Here is an 18,359-nt window from a genome sequence, read left to right on the forward strand (position 1 = left end):
TTTTTTTTTTTTGTGCGTGGGTTGCTTTTTGTGTCCTCTGTGTTCCCACCTAATTTGTTTCATGCGTTTGTATCGACCGTTACGCCACAGTAGAAACCTATCGGAACCTAACAACTTTAGGTAACTCAAACGCAAGTTCATTCAGTAGCAGAACACTAGCTGCTACGTCGTAGCTAGAGTTCCGTGTTTTCGCAGTTTATATAATTTTTCTCGAATTTGGGGCCATTTTCCTTCGAGGTTTAATTTCCCACACAAATCAGGTGCTTTGTGGGTGACTTTATTTAAGTTTAACCACTTTACACAAAAAACACCAAATCTGTAGAAAAATACTCGCTAAAAAAATTCCCCGCAATTTGAAAAAAAAAAAAAATAAAAAGAAACACCCCGGAACCGCCGAACTTCCGTGGTAGCCAAGCTAATTTTCCCTCCTTTCCCCATTCATTTTCACCTCCATTTTTCTCCTAACGATTTCACGTCGGTTGCTTTGAGGTGAGAGTTCACTTGTCAAGGTCAGAGTTCTCCCGGAGAAGGAGGGTGCAGCACAACAATGTTATCTTGATTCGTTTTTTTTTTTCTTTTGAAGGTTTAGTTGTCGAGATTGCAAGGTACCTTCTAATGGTGAATAACCTTTGCATAAAGTGTATTTAGGGTTTGAACATAAAAGAGTACTACAGCCACCGTGATTGGTTGAAATGTGTAAGCAGAATTCAGCCGAAGACTTTCTGCATCCAAACGGGGGCGCATCGGCATTGTGCTCTAGGCGGAACCTTGACCCATATAAAACCCGACTGCCGCCAGCCCAATAGTCACAGTGACTTCAGCAGTTACATCAAGCAGACTCTATTTCCGAAGGGTCTTCGAGTACCTGAGTAGCCATGGCAGAAAAGGAATCGCCCTATGACGAGTTCTCAGGGCTTACGTTCATCGAAGAGCTACTCCGTGACGGTGACGAAGACCTGGGACACAGCTGGCCATCGAGTAGAGGGTCTCCTTTCACAAGTACGGACATTGGTCATGACAACGGGTCTCCAGAAGGTGCCGGCAACGCGAAGAACGGTGTTTCCGTCGGCTCAACGATGTGCCGGGTGTGGTCACAGGGGTGTTCTTGCGGGGACCCCAGGGATTGCAGCTTGACAGACATCCTGCAAGAGGACGGCAGTCAGATCAGCGTGGCTACCGGAGGAAAGTGAGTGTGCGCTTGGATTATCGTTCACGGCGGTTCTGGTCTTTTTATGGAACCAGTCGCAACCTCCATCGTTTCTAGAGCGTTGCTTATCGTTATCACAGTGGTTTCGTCGATTCAATGTATTGTGCTTGTCACGTTTTGCCAAAGAACATGTATATAGGGGGTATTACTAATTGAAACTCTTTCGTCTGTGCTGAGCAGGTTTCCGTGCCTCCACATCGCCATTAGTGGGCTGCTGCAGGACTGGAGGTACCTGCTAGCATTGGACTTCTGCGAGATGTTCACTGACAAGAACCAGAGGTTTCTAACATATACTGGTAAGTTTTCTTTTTTTATTATTATTCTTCTTATTTTATGTTGAAAGGGCCTGTTCCCTCGAAGTATTTACGATATTTGGATTTTTACTTTCTCTTCAAGACGCAAGAAATCAACATTAGATGCTTGCTCCGTAATCGATGCTTAATATTAAATTTTTATTCGCCACTAATAATTCAAGTTTAAGTAAGGATGCGGATGATCTGCTTCGCCATGGATATTTAAGTCTTGCGAAGGAACAGACGATTTGAACAGAAATTCGATGCTTTTCTGGAGATTTGGTATTATACATTCCTCTCTGATCTTACGGTACCGGACTAAATATAATTGTTAATAATTTCAAAGCCGACTGTTTTGTTGTTCATTCGACTTTAGTGTTCCCTTGCAAAGCCAAGGTCGGTCTATTTGCTTGCCTTATCAGACAGATGCGTTTGCCTTCAAAACCAGTGCCATTTCCTAAACAATGGCGGTGGCCGGTGTCTCTTTCTGAGGCTAAATCTACCGCAAGAGGGATTTTGAGGTCACGTAATCGGCACCCTAGAGAAAATAAACTACAGCTTTCTTGGGTTACAGGCAATTGGTTTCCGAAAGTCCTAACTCGCCTCGACTGTTAAGGTACGATTTTGCCCACAGGAGAGAGGTGGAAGGCTTTAAATGGGAGTGACATGTACTGCGTTCTCCCCACGGAGCCGGTCCTGTGACCTCAGGATCCTTCTTGAGCGAACTCGTTAGGTATTCGAATGAATTGTGGACTTGAACTAATATACGCCCCCGTTCTCCCCCAGAGCCGTATTACATGCCACGTCCGAACCACCTGGAGGGCCGGGACTGGATGAAGAGAGTCCATTATTTTAATCTCACGTCAATAGTCAACGGTGGACTTCAAAAGAGCGGGGTGAGTGGCGTTGCGTCAATTGGGTTTACATTCTTGCACAGTTTATTGTTATTTCCAATTATGCGACGTGTGCAAGCTGTAATGACTGTAACGCAACAAATATATATTTGCATAACATTAACTGTGCTGTAGGCACGACGCGGAGTGCTTGCACCAGTTAGTTCGTTTAGTGGTGATTTTTTTTCTTCCTATTGTTTTCCGATGTCTGTGGACAGCGCGATTATTTTCCAGCGACAGCTGTTAAAAAGAAATACGATTCCAACAGCTTAGGACGTTGACCGTAGATATTGCCAAATGCTCGGAGGAAGGCTACTTCCGCCGGCTTCAGTATTTGATACTGAGACAGCAGCGTGTTAAGTGAGCGCCAAACCGCCGCTACGCCACTGCTTTGACAATGTTTTCAATAAGCTTTTTTTTTTTGGCAAAATACGTCATCAAATTTGGTCGCCGATAAAGACTAGCGCGTGTACGACGTCATGCCTAACTAGCTCTTTGTCGATGGCGCAGGACTCGCCTGGCAGTACGCTAAAACCACATAAAAACCGGTCATCTACATTGCTTGATTAATGTTTTGCTGGCGAGTTGTTTATTGTGGTCATAGTAATCGGATAGCCTGTCCTGTATGTGTTCTTGGAAACGTCCCTTTGCTCACTGACTAATCCTCAGGGGATGCCTTCTGACCTTCCGAGTTATGCGTATCGACAGCAAAAGGCTCCGAGTGTTTACGATGTCTGTCTGTTGTTGCAGATGACTCTGACATCCAACTGCGAGTACCTGCCTACGCTGAGGATCATGGCATCTGGACATGGCGCAGCACTCTCTAGTTCTCCCGTCGTTCGCTTCGCTCTGAAGAAAAGCGAGCTCCTGGCGGTTTCTCTCAAGAGCGCAGTAAGTTCAGCTGCTATATTTGCACCGAAGTTACTGCCAGTATATACACCTTTTGCATGTAGCCTTTCACCCAGCCACGGTTATCCCCCTATCCGGTATGCGTTCCGAAAAATAAAAAGCAAGAGATTACAAGACCGAACTAATAAAAAAGTATAGAAGGGTCATAACAAGAACGACTGATGGTTGCAATTAAATTGTTAACACGTTCTACTGTCGAGACGAGAAGAAAGCGAGGTTTTCACGCATACCGGAAGTTCCAGAATTGAAGATGGCGGCACCCACGTAGGAAAGGTTATAAGAGCAGGAAAAATTTCGATGGTCGCTGCAAAATAGCCTGGCTTGCATTTTTGCAGTAGCGCTCGATGCCATAAGCGAGGTACGGCTGCATATTCTAATGACATTTCAATGCTAATTGTTTTGATTGAGTGGAGATACTTGGCAAGAACTAAATTAGCATCAGTCGCGGTATTAAACTCAGTACATATTGTAATCCGGCGTGTGTTCTTTCCAGGCACCAAACAACATGGGGACTTCGGCCAGGGAGTTCCTTCTTGTAAGACGATCCGTGATGAAAAGGTAAGCTGCGAGTTTATAGTGGGCTCCGTGCTTTGCGCAGTGTACTATTAATTTTGATTCTATGACATGAGGCTGGAAAGTTGGGGAAAGAACAAGTATGAAGGGCTGTCCGCCTTTTTGCTGCATCTATGCTATCGTATGACCACGTCCCTTGCGATATCTTTGTTACTTTTGTGTCAGCTAAAATAGTGTGAGTTGTTCAGCCTGTGCGTTTTCTTGTGCGTGTCGGGATTATGCCTTTGCACATTTTGAGGCCACGGAGTGATTCATGGGAAGATGGCCGGATACTGTCGTTAAACTGTTCACGTTTTACAGACAACGTAATTTTGTGCTGCAGACGCTCTTCACGCTGGTGCTTTTTTTGTTATAGCGGCACGTTTTCCAAAGAGGACCTCGTCCCCACCTCCGGACACCGAGAGAATCAACGCCCGAAACTCGCGAGGGGTCAGCCAAGCTCGCAGCCAGCTGGAGTTCGGAGCCGCTTTCCCCGAACAGGGAACAGCCTCCGTCCTTCTCAAGACCCAGGTCTCACCAATGGCGTCCCAGCAGTGACCTATAATGCCCACCCAGTCTTGGATCCACCAGTGCGGTTCCCCAGCATGCGCAGGCCACCGCCGAACTCGCTCTCAGGGGCCTCCTACACGCCACTATTGTGCGTACGACCAGAGATGGCGGCTCCTCTTCGGTACCCGGTCTGTCCCCAGCAGATGCATGTAACACCGAGGCCTGGCGGGCAGCTTGAACAGCCCTTCACCAGGAACGGGATGTCCAGCCGGTGCAAGAGGAACTTCTTCAAAGACCGCGTCTTTACAAGAACCGCCTTGGACTTTCCGAGCGAAAGCCTGCTGCCCGGGCCTCCGTCCGTTCCACTGTGTCGGGCTCGTCTCGCTTCGCCGCTGTGGGTGAACTGCGATCTGCCACCCAGCAGCCACGCTGCCTTTGCTGGTCTATATTAGTCAGGAGAATACGTCGGCTTTGCTCCCCTTCTTAGGAGATATCAGTATCTTGGATGTAATAATAAATATCAGCATGCGAATTGTATTGTGTGCTCTGTCTTGTATGTTATGGCCAGCTATCGAACAACATGGGGACTGCCTGCCAGCTTAGCGGCGGAACAAGATACAGGAATCGCGTTTGTATTGCCCTGCGTGTCGCCGATTGGGCGCGTGCGTGGCCGAATGGTTACAGTGCATGACTGTCGCGCGGAAAGTCGGTGTTCGATTCCTAGTCAGTGGAATGTTCCTCTCTTTGTAATTGGAACTTGGCTTCCTTGGAAGTCCGAGAACATTACATGCTGATCGAGCTCCGAATGTTCTACGCGCCGAACGTTCTGTGTCGAATATTGCGGAAACCCACGCGCGTACATAAGTGCCCCCCTGTCCAGCCGGTGTCGCTCTCGCCCCAGCGTCCGATCCTGCTGTTACTCAGTCCTTCCTTTTTTCGTCACCTCACATTTGTGACAACATGGAGTGATGTAGAAACTACGTGTTAGGCTGCACCTCTGTACAAATCGCACCAACGGAATTTATAGTTTTTATTTGCCTGCGCGTGTTTTATCCGTTGTCAAACAAAAAAAATATAAATAAAAATCGGGCTTCGAAACTTTTTTTTTTTTGAGGCAGGAATTTTATGAGGACATACGTGGTGCAGGAGCAATTCCACCAGTGTAATGACGTCTTGTTAAAGATAGGCTTGATTTTAAGGCGAAAACTATCATTTCTTTATGATCAGATTCATCGTCACTATAGTCTTTAATTATTTTATGCCCACTTGAGCTTTCGCGTTTCTTGAATTTTCCCGAGTGCGGCCGTTCAATAAATCGGACCCTAGATGTGCCCGTCTCGTTCTCACAACGCACGATAGGAGGTACTCACTGCTTGTGCGACTCTTGAAAGGAGACGGTGGTGTCGGGTGACATAAACAAAGAAGTGAGTACGAACTCATGCTGTACGCCAGTTCGGCCTTACTTGGCACAATGCGAACACCAGCGCAAAGTGCACTCCAGAGCTTCCCTCTGAACCAATAAACCTATTTACCCATTTTGTTCTTAGCCCAAGACTGAGGCAGGAAAAGAGGAAAGTTTCAAAGTAGAAAACTTTCAAAGTAGAAAAACAGAAACAAACAAAAGGAAAGTTTCAAAGTAGAAGAAAAGAACAAAATGGTTAACATGCACCAGCTCGCCTGCGCAAGCACTACATTATCAATAAACCGAGACTGTTTGCTTGTTTTCGTGAAAAAGGAGTGAATAGTCTCTGATTTTGTCTTCTGTCGACACTTCCTAACTATTTTTGCACCCACGAAACCTATGAAACCCATTTTACATAACAAATATGACAATTTAATCAGACGTTTCGTCTCCCATACAGGAGACATAATCTGTGATACCAAGTTAACAGGAGTGAAAAGCACCACAGCCTGAAAAAAGATCTTCTGTGATTCAGCTTTTCTGTGGAGCACGGAGGCATCCAATGGCGGCGAGTCATAGGAGGATCCCGAAGAATGACGAAGCATCGTAATTTTAATTAGATGTGAAAAAAAAATAACTTTCAGCCTTTCCACTTTGGAGAAGAAGGAAGAGCCGCGGAGCTGTAGCTTCTGTTCTCGCCGGTGGCTTTCCAGGCGAGCGATCAGCTCTTCATTTGGAAGGGAATCTGAAGCGCTCGGCGCAGTTTAACTTTAGGTGATACCGGCCTCGCGGCGGTTACGAAACCATTCCCACTGCTGCGCACCTCGCCGCTCATTCCGTTCCCGCTCTTCTTCCTCCGAAGAAATGTTGCCGCGATCTATGAGCGATGGCTGCAAGCGGACAACCGGCAAACACAACACTCTGGACAGCTACCGCCATCTATGAGCGACTGCGGCGAGCAGAGTTTTGTGTCGACATTTCTTTGCGGAAGACACAATCCTGGGGAAATTAACCCTTAAAGGGGGGTGCAACTATTTCCTGACTTTCGTCAAAAATTTGTGGAAGTTGACCTCTGATACTTCTGAAGTAAACAAGAGAAAACCGATTTCACCTGCGTGTCCTAATTGTTGCGCAAAAAAAAAAAAATTGAAATTTCGGAAACCCCTTAACTCACTCCCAGCCTTCAGGGTCACACCTAGTCACCCTCCTAGTGACGTAGCTCGGGGTGGCGTGTAGCTTCCGGTGTGCTCCCTCGGAGGACGCTTCCTCTCCCTCTCTCTGCTGACATTAGCGGGCGTTGTGCTGCAGCTTAGAGCCGAGCGAGGTCACGTAATCTTTTCGCCGTAGTTCCTTCGGTTGCCACTTGGGGCTGCTGGTGGTGGAAAAAGCTCGACTTTTGAATAACCCTAAAACGAGCGTGTTGGTAAATATACTTAAACAATCGGAAAGCATAAACACAAACTCGAGACGAAAACAGACGCATACAACTTTTTCAACTCTCAACGACATTTATTTCGTCTCCGTTCAAACGACGGCCATCGAGCAGGTTCAGGGGAGGGAGCAGAGAAGGAAAAAGGAGGAGGGGAGGAGGGGGAAAAAAACGGGTTATTCGCATTTCGCGGCCTTCCCTCAAGGCCTCTGGTCTAATTCCTCCTCTCTCCTCATTTTCCTCCTTTCCATCGAGGACAGTCCTCCTCGCCCTTTGTCCGCCTTACGCGCCCCGCCGCCATGTCTGAGCCGGGCCGGTCCGGATATTAAATACGGCGGACTAGTTTTTTTTTTTCTTCAAATATAAAGAGAGTTTTGTTTTAGAACACGAGGAAACTAGAGTTTTTTCACCTTTATTGAAATTACAAAGTAGGGGAAGACGTCTCTATCGGCAAATAGAATAACACGAGGAGTGTTGGAATCACTCGGACGTGAAGACAAGCTTTCTCCTTTTCCGCTAAACGCAAACAATTAAAAAAAAAAAAAATTGAATTTTTTTGGAACATCGGCATGCACTGCGAAAATATATTTCGTTTACCCGTTTATTGCAGCAAAAGCTGAGAGCAGGCAAACGATAGAATGCACCTCTCCTCGCGTCAAAATAGAGTTTCGTGGGCAAGGACTGCGTTGCAAGCGGGAGCTCGTGCCGTCGCTTTGAGCATCAATTGGGCACGCCCCCGCAAGGCTGGCAATCCTCAGCGTACGCTCCACTGAAACGTTTTAGTATCTCGGACGAAGTGCGTCTGGAGATTCGGCATCGCTGGAGTGAGGCAAATAAATGACACCACTGTGCGTGTGAAACAGGACTTTTCGGTAATTGTTAGCATCACCGATCGTTTTGTCAATCCAGCAGCTTGGTTTACTTCATACACATTTTATAAGCGCCGAATACTACCCGCAACTGTGCACATGCGCGCGGTGGAATATGCGACGTCTGCTGTTCACGCGCCCCGTGCATAAAACTACCCATCAAATACACTCACTTGTATTCCCTCCGATAAAATGAAAAATAGCGTGTGCTCGGTTGCCTTGCCAGCACTTTTCTCATTTATCACAAATATTAGTGTTTTGACGTTCTCACGCGCAAGGTACACCCTTGAGTTCACTCTCAAAGCGCATAAGCTTTGCCGCACACCCGCGGGCGTATCGTCCTGCGTGAGTTACAAAACGAAGACAAAAAGATCCTTCAGCAAAGCCTTTAAATGCAAGAGAATTTTTTTATTGTCAATAATTGATGTTTTATTAATCACAAATAACAAATCAGATACAAAGATGAAGACAAGAAAATATTTATTGTTACAAGGCTGTTGCCTTGTAACAATAAATGTTGTAACAATAACACTACACCCCTCTTTATTTTACTGGCACCCTAGTCTCTCGCGCATCGTTCTAAACTCGGCCGACTCAATGCAAGCGAGCTAAGAGTGAGCGAGTCAGTTTCTATACTCAAATGCGCGCGAAAAGACGTGTCTAAGTCCTTCGTGACGGTAGTATAGTTCCGTGTTTGTCTCGTCTCATGACCGTACAACGCGATCTTCATCGGCGAGACCGAAAGAGACAGGCAATGCGATTCAGAGTTTGAAAATTACTTACCTCGCAAAGTCTCCCTCGGAGGCACTCGAAACTTTTCCGACCGATCTGGTGGAGCCATTGTCTTCGCCGTTAAAGATTTTCCTTTCCCGTCGGGACGGCAAAAAAACTTCTTTCCTTTCACAATGCTGTTTGTGATATCTACAGCGCAGCATGATGGCATCGCGCTGCCGCCGAGATTGTGGTAAAATATGAAAAAAAAATTGAAAGCCGTTTACAACTTCCTGTAACGCCGAATTAGAGCGCAGCTCTTGAGGAGGAGGAGGGAAGGGTACTGGGGGGGGGTCAAGTGACCTTGGGCTGGGGTCACGTGACCTAGGGGGGTCACGTAACGATGACGGTGCCGATGACGTCATCAGTAACGATGACGATGCGGATACCAATGACGTCATCAGTGACGTCACTGAAGGCGTCATTGCGAACAACGGAGCCGCCGCTGCGCCTGGCCCAGCGATGATGTTGGTTTCGAGCGGACGACCCAATCGCGCGGGATCATGGGAAGACCACGGTCGCGTGCCGCGCCAGATCCAATTGAAGCGAGGGGAAAGAGAACTTTTGAGAAGGAAAGGGCATCGAAGAGGAGAAATTACTCTTCCCCATTTCAGACAATGGTTTGCGCTACCTTTCAGAATACAGGGGCCTTACTCTGGTCCGCTCCGCCCAGCTCGGGACGGAGGAATTTCATCTCCCTCTCGGAAAGGGCCAGAGAAGCCGAAGCAACGTTAGTGACCGAGCTCTTAGCAACAGCTCTTGTGATCGAGCTCTTAGCAACGTTAGTGACACCTCAGAGCCCCATAGAGAATACATGAGGTTTTTCACCAACTTAGAAAAATGCTCACATAATAACAGGTGCGCGGATTTTCTTGAAAATTTCGGCTTTAAAGACACTGAGTCATTATCGAGACATTAAGCGGAACAAATGTTTTATTATAAATTTACTTATATTCTTAAAAAATCATGAAAATGGTCACAATCAGCTCATTTGGCACTTGGGTTTGGAGCGAATTTACAAAATTATCTAAATGCAAACATAAAAATGTTTCGCTTTGTGTCTTTTAAATTTATTACGGAATCGCATAATATCCAAATTATTCATGTAAGTCGATCTGTTCCGTATCTACAGCAAATATAAAGAACTAAGGTGTCGGTGCTTATTTTTGTTGTTTTTAAGGTACCTCTCTCTCCCGTGCGGTGGCGCTCGCTGTCCACGATATGCGAAATCGTCCGTTCGGAGATCGGCCGGATCGGCGCAGTGCAAGGTGTTCTTCCGCGGCCGTCTTCCGCGCCCGTATCCTGTTTCATTCTGCCCGCCGAGGCGTCAGTGTGCGTGTCTTGCTTTCCTGGTCCTCGGCGGGTAGGTCTCCGCGTTTTCGCACGTGGCAAATTCACCTTGGAGCTATGGGTCGAAGACAACCGTCCTGTGGCAAGCGGACCGCGAGGTGTTCCACAACCTCGCGGTCCGTCAATGCGTTGTGCTTGTTTGTACTTTTTTTTTCTTTTAAAAACGAGATTTTTCTTCTTTTTTTTTTTTTTTTGACGCAAAGTTTTATTTTATTGTTATCCTTCACACAAACGTCCTTCGGCCGTGGGGTCGTGGAAATCGGGGATGGAGCGTGCACAGAGTAGATCGTTCTTTCCCTCCTCTTTATTTTTCACGGACGTCCTGTGACCTCCGTACGGTTTGTGGTCACCGCAATCTAATGGTACGTTTACAGCTGAAGAGAAATCCGCTGCCACGGGAGCGGATCCGCTCCCGGCGGCGGCGGCGACGAGCTGGTTGCGTTTACATCTATTTCCTTCGAGCAGTAGCGGCAGCGCCGGCTGCGGCAGCGGTTCCCGCAACGTCTCGTCAAATATGACGAGAAGGCGCGAGAGTTCCCGCCTCGGCTCTCTCTCTCCCGGGCGTAGCTGCTCCCGGAAGAACGCGTACTCGTGACGTAGGCAGCGGTCACCTCCGGTCAACGAAACGCCGCGTTCGGCGGCAGAAATAGGTCCTGGACCAAAACGGCTAGCCGCCGCGTTTTCCGCCCAGCGTTTCGCCCCAGCGGCAAAAGCTGGGCGGATTCGCTAGCGGATCCGCAAGTGTAAACGTACCAGAACGCGGGGAAAAACGGGTCGCCTGCTCTGTAGTCAGGGTATTCCTAGGGGAGGGTGATAACTCGCTGTTCTTCTGGAAATTCACATATTGCCCAAAAAGGTGACATGGGTAATGATTAGGGTAGGTTTTCTCCGGTGTTTATTTTTGAGCACAAATCGGTGAATTTTTTTCGGTGCTTATTTTTTAATCACCAGTGTATTATGGTTGAACGTCTCGTGATGACGCTAAAAAGCGTTGATAACCAAAGAAAAATGCGATTGGACAAGAACATTTCAAATTTCCGACTCTATTCACATATCTCATTCGCTCTTCTCGTGGGAGCATCTATCCTGAAGAAAAATGCCTAAGTCATTGAGCTGTGAACGCATACTCAGTGTACAATCTTTCGGCCTTGAGAGCTATTGTGCACGCTCGAACGCGCTTCACAGCTCAGTAGACGAAGTTGGTGGCACCCAGAAGGCGAGTTTTTGAATGGTCTGTAGTAGGCAAAAGAAACAAATAACAATCAACGGATGTCAGTTCTCCGAGCGAAGAGGCCCGTTTCTAAAGTCAATGGTTCCGGACGACACTAATGTTGTTGGCGTTGTCTTCCAAGAACCACACCGACCTCTGAATAAGCGCTGGAAGGATGGAGGACCGACGAGACAAAACGTTTGACAAACTTTTATAGAGGAGGCGTTTCGAAGAAACTAGCCGTCGCTATTCGCGACTCCAACTAACTATAGGTGGCGCCACTCATTTTCCAAGATGGCGGGTTTAGTGAGGGTCAGAGATGCGTGCCGCTGTTGAGCCTGTCTGGTGTGCTGGCTTTACTGAGCGACATAAATTATTTCTGGTAATACGAGGAAGCTAATGTTTTATGAGCGCAGGCAAGAATGGAGTTTAGCGTATTAATTACGGAAGGATGCCCGTTCTAATTCTGGAGCGAAACCGAAACTTACCTCTATTTTGGATTTAATTTCTCGTTTTAGGTCTTAATTTCGGATTCTTTTTATGACTCAAGATGTGTCTCACATCGTAATTATTTACTTAGAAAAGTTGTTCGCGGAAACTTTATTTTGTGGCATACTGTTCGATCCAGGCTGATATTTGTAGTTGCTGAAAAAATCTGGGCTGATATCTGTGCGTTCTCGCTGCCTTTTTCTTGCTGAGATAATTGTCATGGGAAATAATGACATTTATCCCAGCACAAGAATAAGTGAATAATTCCAATTTTTGCAATATGTCCACGAAACGCATAAACTAATAAACGCTGCTCTCACTGCAACAACTCAAAGACGGAATCCGAGTCAGACAGCTGAAATGTGTGTGCGTATAGGACTCAAATTATATCCAGTGTCTGACTGTATATCTTGATAATGATGCCAGAGTTTTTCATATGTTAAAAAGAAAACAGAATTATACCTTTCTGGAAAGACTATTAGGTAAAATAGCGTATTCTCGTGATCTTGGCGTTAATTGGGGGCATACATTGCCGCGCTTTGTATTAATAATAAGAATATTAAAATTCAAATATTTGAATAAGTAATTCTTCAAGCTTTAGAATAATTTGTTGCTTATGATATAATTTTAATCGCGCGAAGAAATATGACAATGAAAACTGTGCTGATTATCATCACTGGTTCCAATTGCTGCATTTTAATTACCAATAAAATAAAAATAGTCTAAAAGCAATGAAAACATCCTTGCTAATGTGAGAAATCCATGTAAAATACATTAGTTGTGGGTAAAGTATATTGTGCTATCAAAGTCGTGACTTTTGACAATCGGCGAAACGTCCAAAGTCGCCGCCAATATACTTCGAAACCAAATGCCCAAAAGTAAAAAAAAAAAAGAAGCTTTTTTTGAATCACTAGTTTTTTCATAATATTTATTTACTTTTGTATTTGCTCGCCGTCGTTTTGCCAATCTCAGCCTTTGCAGTTCGAAGGAACGCCTACCTGCTTGCACGTCTGCTCACTGCAGCACGTTTCGTTGGCGTAGTTGGAAGCCGGTGAAACAGTAGTGAGTCTTAATATTGCGTATACGAGCGAACGCAAGCGCTGTGTGTCTGCGTTAGCTTTGCGTGTTCCACACTGCGCGTGCGCGGAGCCCAAAATTGCGGTCTTGGATGGCGCACGGCGATGAGGCGCACGCACAACGTGGGGCACGCAACTCTAACGCAAACGCACACCGCTTGCGTTTGCTTCTATGTGCAATACTAAACTCTCTAGAATAGGCACAATCCCATACCGGCTGCAGCACTACGTTGGGACAGTGAAGAGTGTTGCTTGCATTCGGAAACGACATTTCGCGAGCCATGATCGCGAGCAGTTCCGCCGTGCCCGCTGAGCAGGAGAATCGGGGGACCCTCACTAGAGCGCTTCCCGTTTCCGCCGCGGGAGGGCGAGCTTCGAGCTGGAGACGCGAATAGGGCGGGAACAGTCACCGACTGCGGTGTTTTGGTTTTACCGCTGCCGAATATTTCCAACCACCGGAGTTTTTCGGTTGCAACCAATTTAGTTTTTTCGTCACCGGCGGATGTTTATCAACTCGGAATATTAAAGTTTGTCCTGAAAATTATGGCTTTTTTTCCTTGGTGAATAAAGGTGTTTTGTTGAGTTCCAAACTTTGCATTATCAAAATAACAAACATCGAAATGCTGAACACCGGCTAATGAAGTTGCTAAAAGGCCAAAGCGCCGGAAGGCAACCCTGAATTGCAACAATATTTATTTACTTCGACTTCGAAACGTATTTCTGTAAAGGAAACTGGATTAGGGCAAGAAAGAAGGGAGAATGGAAGGGCCGGGAAGGGAAAGGTAGTACGGCAGAATAGAGTGAGGAGAATAGGGAGTTTCAGCAGATCGTTTCCACGTCATCCGCCCTAGGACCTTGAACTACACAGAAAGGACTGGAGGCGTGCATGCTCAGTTGCGACGCGTCCTTTGAGGATACCGATACGGAGGAGAAAAACGGCCAGCTAAATCTCGCTATCTCCAAAGCTGACTGGTAACGTCACGCAGAGGAAACGGCGGCCAAACGTTCCGGGCGTAGCAAATCAACCCCCTTTCGAGATACGCTCATGAAGGTGGTGCTTATGTTATGTTTGCAGCGACGCATAGCAAACGCCTCAACGATCGCGATTCCTTTCAAACCCTGACCTACACAAATGATAATCTACAATGCGGTCAAAAGCGATGTCTTTGGCACCCCGATAAGTCGTGTTTGTTCGCACTGCGGATTATCGGTTTCCCGAAGTTAGCCCAAAGAGTTTCAAAGTAGAGTTTTCTGTGTGCCTAAAGAAAACGGAGCACCCTAAACATTCCAAAGCTTCGCTTAGTGAAGTGGCCTACTAATTCTTAGGGTCTCGTGCCTGTTCTAAAAACGGGAAGAAAAAAAAAAAAAGAAACTCTTCAACGTTTTTGCTTAGACCTGAGTGACACACGCAACCCCTTTCGTAACAAGACTCGTTACAAATTTCTACCTCGTTTCACTAGGAAGAGCAAAGAGAAAAAAAATGCCCTCCCCCTCTCACCCCGCAGGTCGTTTGCTCCGCCAAGTGGGCTGTGGTTAGCATCCGGCTGGCGTTCAAACTCAGTTTAAAATCGCGTCATTTTGGAAATTTCAAACGCGAATGCGCGGATTTTTATGTGTAATGTGCAATGCTATCCTCGATCAAAAGAAGACTAACCGTGTCTAATTGCAATGTTACTTGCGTGCGAATAAAAAAAAAAGAAGAAAAAACTGTGTCACAGTAGCCGGTCGCACCGGTGAAAAGTAAATCCGGTTGCTGTAGCTATTTCACTATACGAAGTTCGTACTGGTGTAGGCCTTTAGCGACAATGAGTGGAAGTCTGGAATAACAAATAAAAACGTGCTTTCCTGGCACAATAGACGCAGTGGTTGAGATGCCGGCTGACCCCACTGCTATTGAAGTAACGGAAGAAAGATACGTTATTTGATCATTTACTGAAATAAAACAACAGTGCACTAAAGGTTGATTTTAGAGCAGCCAGAAATATTTTGAGAACGCGAACCACTTCATAACGGCAGCCACTAGCTAGAGTTCGATGTTCGGTACACCCGGCCGGTACAGCTCAAAGATGGAGAACGGCGACCTCTGGTCTGCTAGCAAAGTCGGGCACGTGCCCTCTTTCTCGTTTTACCCCGCCGAACCTGCTGAACTTCCCAATATGTGTAGAGGGCGCTGCGGTCTAACAAAATGGCGCCGCCCTGAGAGCTCTAAATGGAATGGTTTATATATATGGCCTCGTAGGACCGCCGAGCTCGTCAAATAACCCCAGCGAAGCACAAGGGATCGCTCTCTTGCGGCAACACAAAAATATTCCGTAATATAATTTTTACATTCGTTGCCTTCACAACACCATGGTACCTTGTATTTTGTCCTTTGCTCGTTCAGATTTCTTTCTGCGCATTATGGATGTTATGGCGACAGGTGCGACTTCACTCTCGATTTTGAACGTTAGCTGAGGGCATAAACCCAGAAATAGGCCGAACTCACCAGCCAGTTTGACTACGCCACCGCTGCCGCAATGCATCGAGGGAACTTTAGTCTTTTTGCGCGTGCGAAAGCCTCGCTAGAGCTCTGCGCGTTCAGGGCATGAACAGTCTAGTGCACTGACGATTGCCTCCTGTGAACTAAAGTTATGGCTGCCTCGCGTATGCGTCGAATGCTTGATGAGGTGGGTAATGACTCAGGATATTGCAATGCGTCCCGAGTTTTATGCTTTTATATAGTAAATAGATTTGTTTCGTGGAGTTAGCAACCCACCGGAGTTCTCCAGCCGTGATGTATTTGGAAGGCTGCCATGCAGTGAGGGGAAAATGTGACTTCGGTTGCTGCGTCTAGTTCGAGGTCAGCGCTGGCATCGTCGGTCCCGAGATACAGAACGAGGCGAAGCGCGCTCGCTTTGCATCTACGTTTTGCCTGTGTTCAACTGTTCGTCAGGGTGAATTGTTTCTGATACAGTGACTTTCCCCGGTTGTTTCTGCGGAAATAAAGCAAAAGGACACCAACTATTGTCATTGCAAATGATTTTTTTCCAGCTTTTGCGTTTACGAGAGGGAAAACTTGCTATTTTGTCTCACCGGGACTGACGATGTCTGCTTCCGTGCATTGCCATTTCGAGGCGACTGCAAAGCATGGGGAGATGCTGGGCCTTTTCCTCTATATTATTATATGATCTCTATGTTCGATGTAGACCACCGCGATGCTCGTAAGAGCCATCAATGCAAGGTCATACTTTTGTCTCCCGCCTGGCTCTATAAAGCCACCAAGCTCGTCAAACACCACAAACAAAGTGGGAGCTTTCGCGTTTTTGCGGCAGCACCAGTTCTTCTGAAAAAGCTCTTTCAATAGATCTAGAAGCCTTGTCAATGTTTTATTATTTTGAACCGCATATAAACGCGACGCTCCACTTGTAAAACGTCCAACAAGTGAAAAATGTATGACAGCATCCGTCGTATATTCATTACTTCCATAACATCGTGGCACCTCGTATCCTAATCTTTCCTCGTTCATATGTTTCTTTTCGCATTACGGTTGTTACGGCGTCAAATAAAAAAGACGCAACAGTTATTTAATTACATGCACGAAGCATGTAATCTAAAGACAGTACACTATGTGGTTTCAGTCCACCTAAGCTTATGAGTCCACCATATCATGTGCTGAAACAAATAAAAGTCATTGCCAAAATGATTAGAACAGAAAGTGAGTCTTTAATGCGGGCATCTTCCAGCCAACGTTCGCGCGCCTTCAATACGATTTTTCAATAAATCGCCACTGTTCCCCTCGGACACACTTTGGGGACCAACACGAGTGTCGCTGTCGTCATGGCGTCCCAACGAAAAGGAATTGTGCAATTTCGACGTTTTTGTAATTCGGTAATTTAAATTACTGTAAACAATTTTTAAGAAAGTAAAGACATCATAACCAAATAGGAACTTCCGTGCTAAAACATGCAGTGCGAAGTGAAGACAACTACTATCTTTTTTTTTTTTTCTTGATGTCCACAAAAAAAGTCTATGCAGCATCGATCGTACCGTTTTTTTTTGTTTTTTTTTTTGCACATAACAGCGTTGTGGAGACGACATAAAAACAAACATTGAAGTGGGTCGAGCTTTGTAGTGGAACGAAGAAAAAAATAGCTAACGAAGTTTTCCGGTAAACACTTCACCTCTAAGTAGAACTTCAACCAAGTGACGGTTAAGCGCTTTCATGCCCATTTCAACGAAGTTGGGAGAACGATGTATTACATCTTGTGAATACACATGTGGAGCAGAATGTTTATGTTAGAGACATTGTGTGTAATCGCTGCGCAGTACCTGCCAAAAGAAGATATTATTTGGGCACAGTCTCAACCGTTTCCGTCGATGTGTGCAACGAATACAGCAACTCTGTCAGTAGAAGTGGTGAGGAAATGGCGTGCCCTTGATGATACGATTGTGATTATGAAATAAAAATTTTAATGAACCAATAATTGCGACCTGTCCGGTCGCCTGGAACCCCGATAACAACTATCGTTCTCTGGAAAGTTCATTCTACTATTTACACGTTTTGTGAAGTTCATCGAGCGAATAAAAATGCTCCAACAACGAAATAAACCTACACGAGTTCCCGAATCCAACACGGCGCTTTTGAATTTTAGCGCTTTAGATTGTTCTGCAAACTGTGTATACTTGTGTGCAAATATTCGTCTGACAGTTTTGCAACGTTGGAAAGCATCGGAATGATTCAGAATCACTGCGGAGTTGATACTCGGGAAGATAAGACGGGGACTTGAGAGAAACGGATCGTGGCATTTCAGATGATTCCGAGTCAAGAGGTCCACCGAGTCAAAAAATCCAACGCGTCAAAAGATCCATTATTGGACCCTCTGACTCGTTGAATCTTTTGACTCGTTGGACCTCTCGACTCGCCGTGGATCTTTCGACTCGTTGGATCTCTTGACTCGTTGGACCTCTTGACCCACATTGGATCTCTTGACTCGTGTTTGGCGAGTCAAAAGATCCAACGAGTCAATAGATTCGTTATTGGACCTTTTGACTCGTTCGGCTTCTTGACTCTCTGCCCGATCACCGGGGAAGGGGGAAAGGGCTTTGAAGAAGAGCAGGAAAAGAAAGAAAGGCAAAACTACGTTGAATGACGGCTTTCGGGTGGCAAGGATGGGAGTGAGGGTCACTGCACTTAACCAGGGTGGCATCCCGCGTCTAATAACAAAGCGACAAAGAAGAGGGAGATGAGAGAAGAGGATACGGTGGCCTCGGGGACGACCGATTTTGGGATACTGAATGGCTGGCTGTGTCACGGCGCTTTGCATTTTCATGTTTAATCGGATGGTGACCAACGCCATCTCTTCGTGCGGTATGCTTGACTAAGGCAGAAATTTCCCGAGAGTTGTGCACGCTGCACGTGG

General features: G+C 46.2%; 1 protein-coding gene across 1 annotated transcript in view; it reads left to right on the forward strand.

Moving 5' to 3' along the window:
- The first annotated feature begins 875 nt into the window (after positions 1–875).
- Positions 876–18,359, forward strand: part of LOC120841333 — a 56,449-nt gene continuing 38,965 nt past the window's right edge. Inside the window, exons 1-4 of the mRNA XM_040212214.1 lie at positions 876–1,186; positions 1,388–1,503; positions 2,287–2,396; positions 3,144–3,284. Coding sequence (XP_040068148.1) covers positions 876–1,186; positions 1,388–1,503; positions 2,287–2,396; positions 3,144–3,284 — 678 coding nt within the window. The remainder of the gene's footprint in view (positions 1,187–1,387; positions 1,504–2,286; positions 2,397–3,143; positions 3,285–18,359) is intronic.

This window comes from Ixodes scapularis, unplaced genomic scaffold (assembly GCF_016920785.2).
Source record: "Ixodes scapularis isolate PalLabHiFi unplaced genomic scaffold, ASM1692078v2 PGA_scaffold7__128_contigs__length_106722199, whole genome shotgun sequence".
Lineage (NCBI taxonomy): Eukaryota > Metazoa > Arthropoda > Arachnida > Ixodida > Ixodidae > Ixodes > Ixodes scapularis.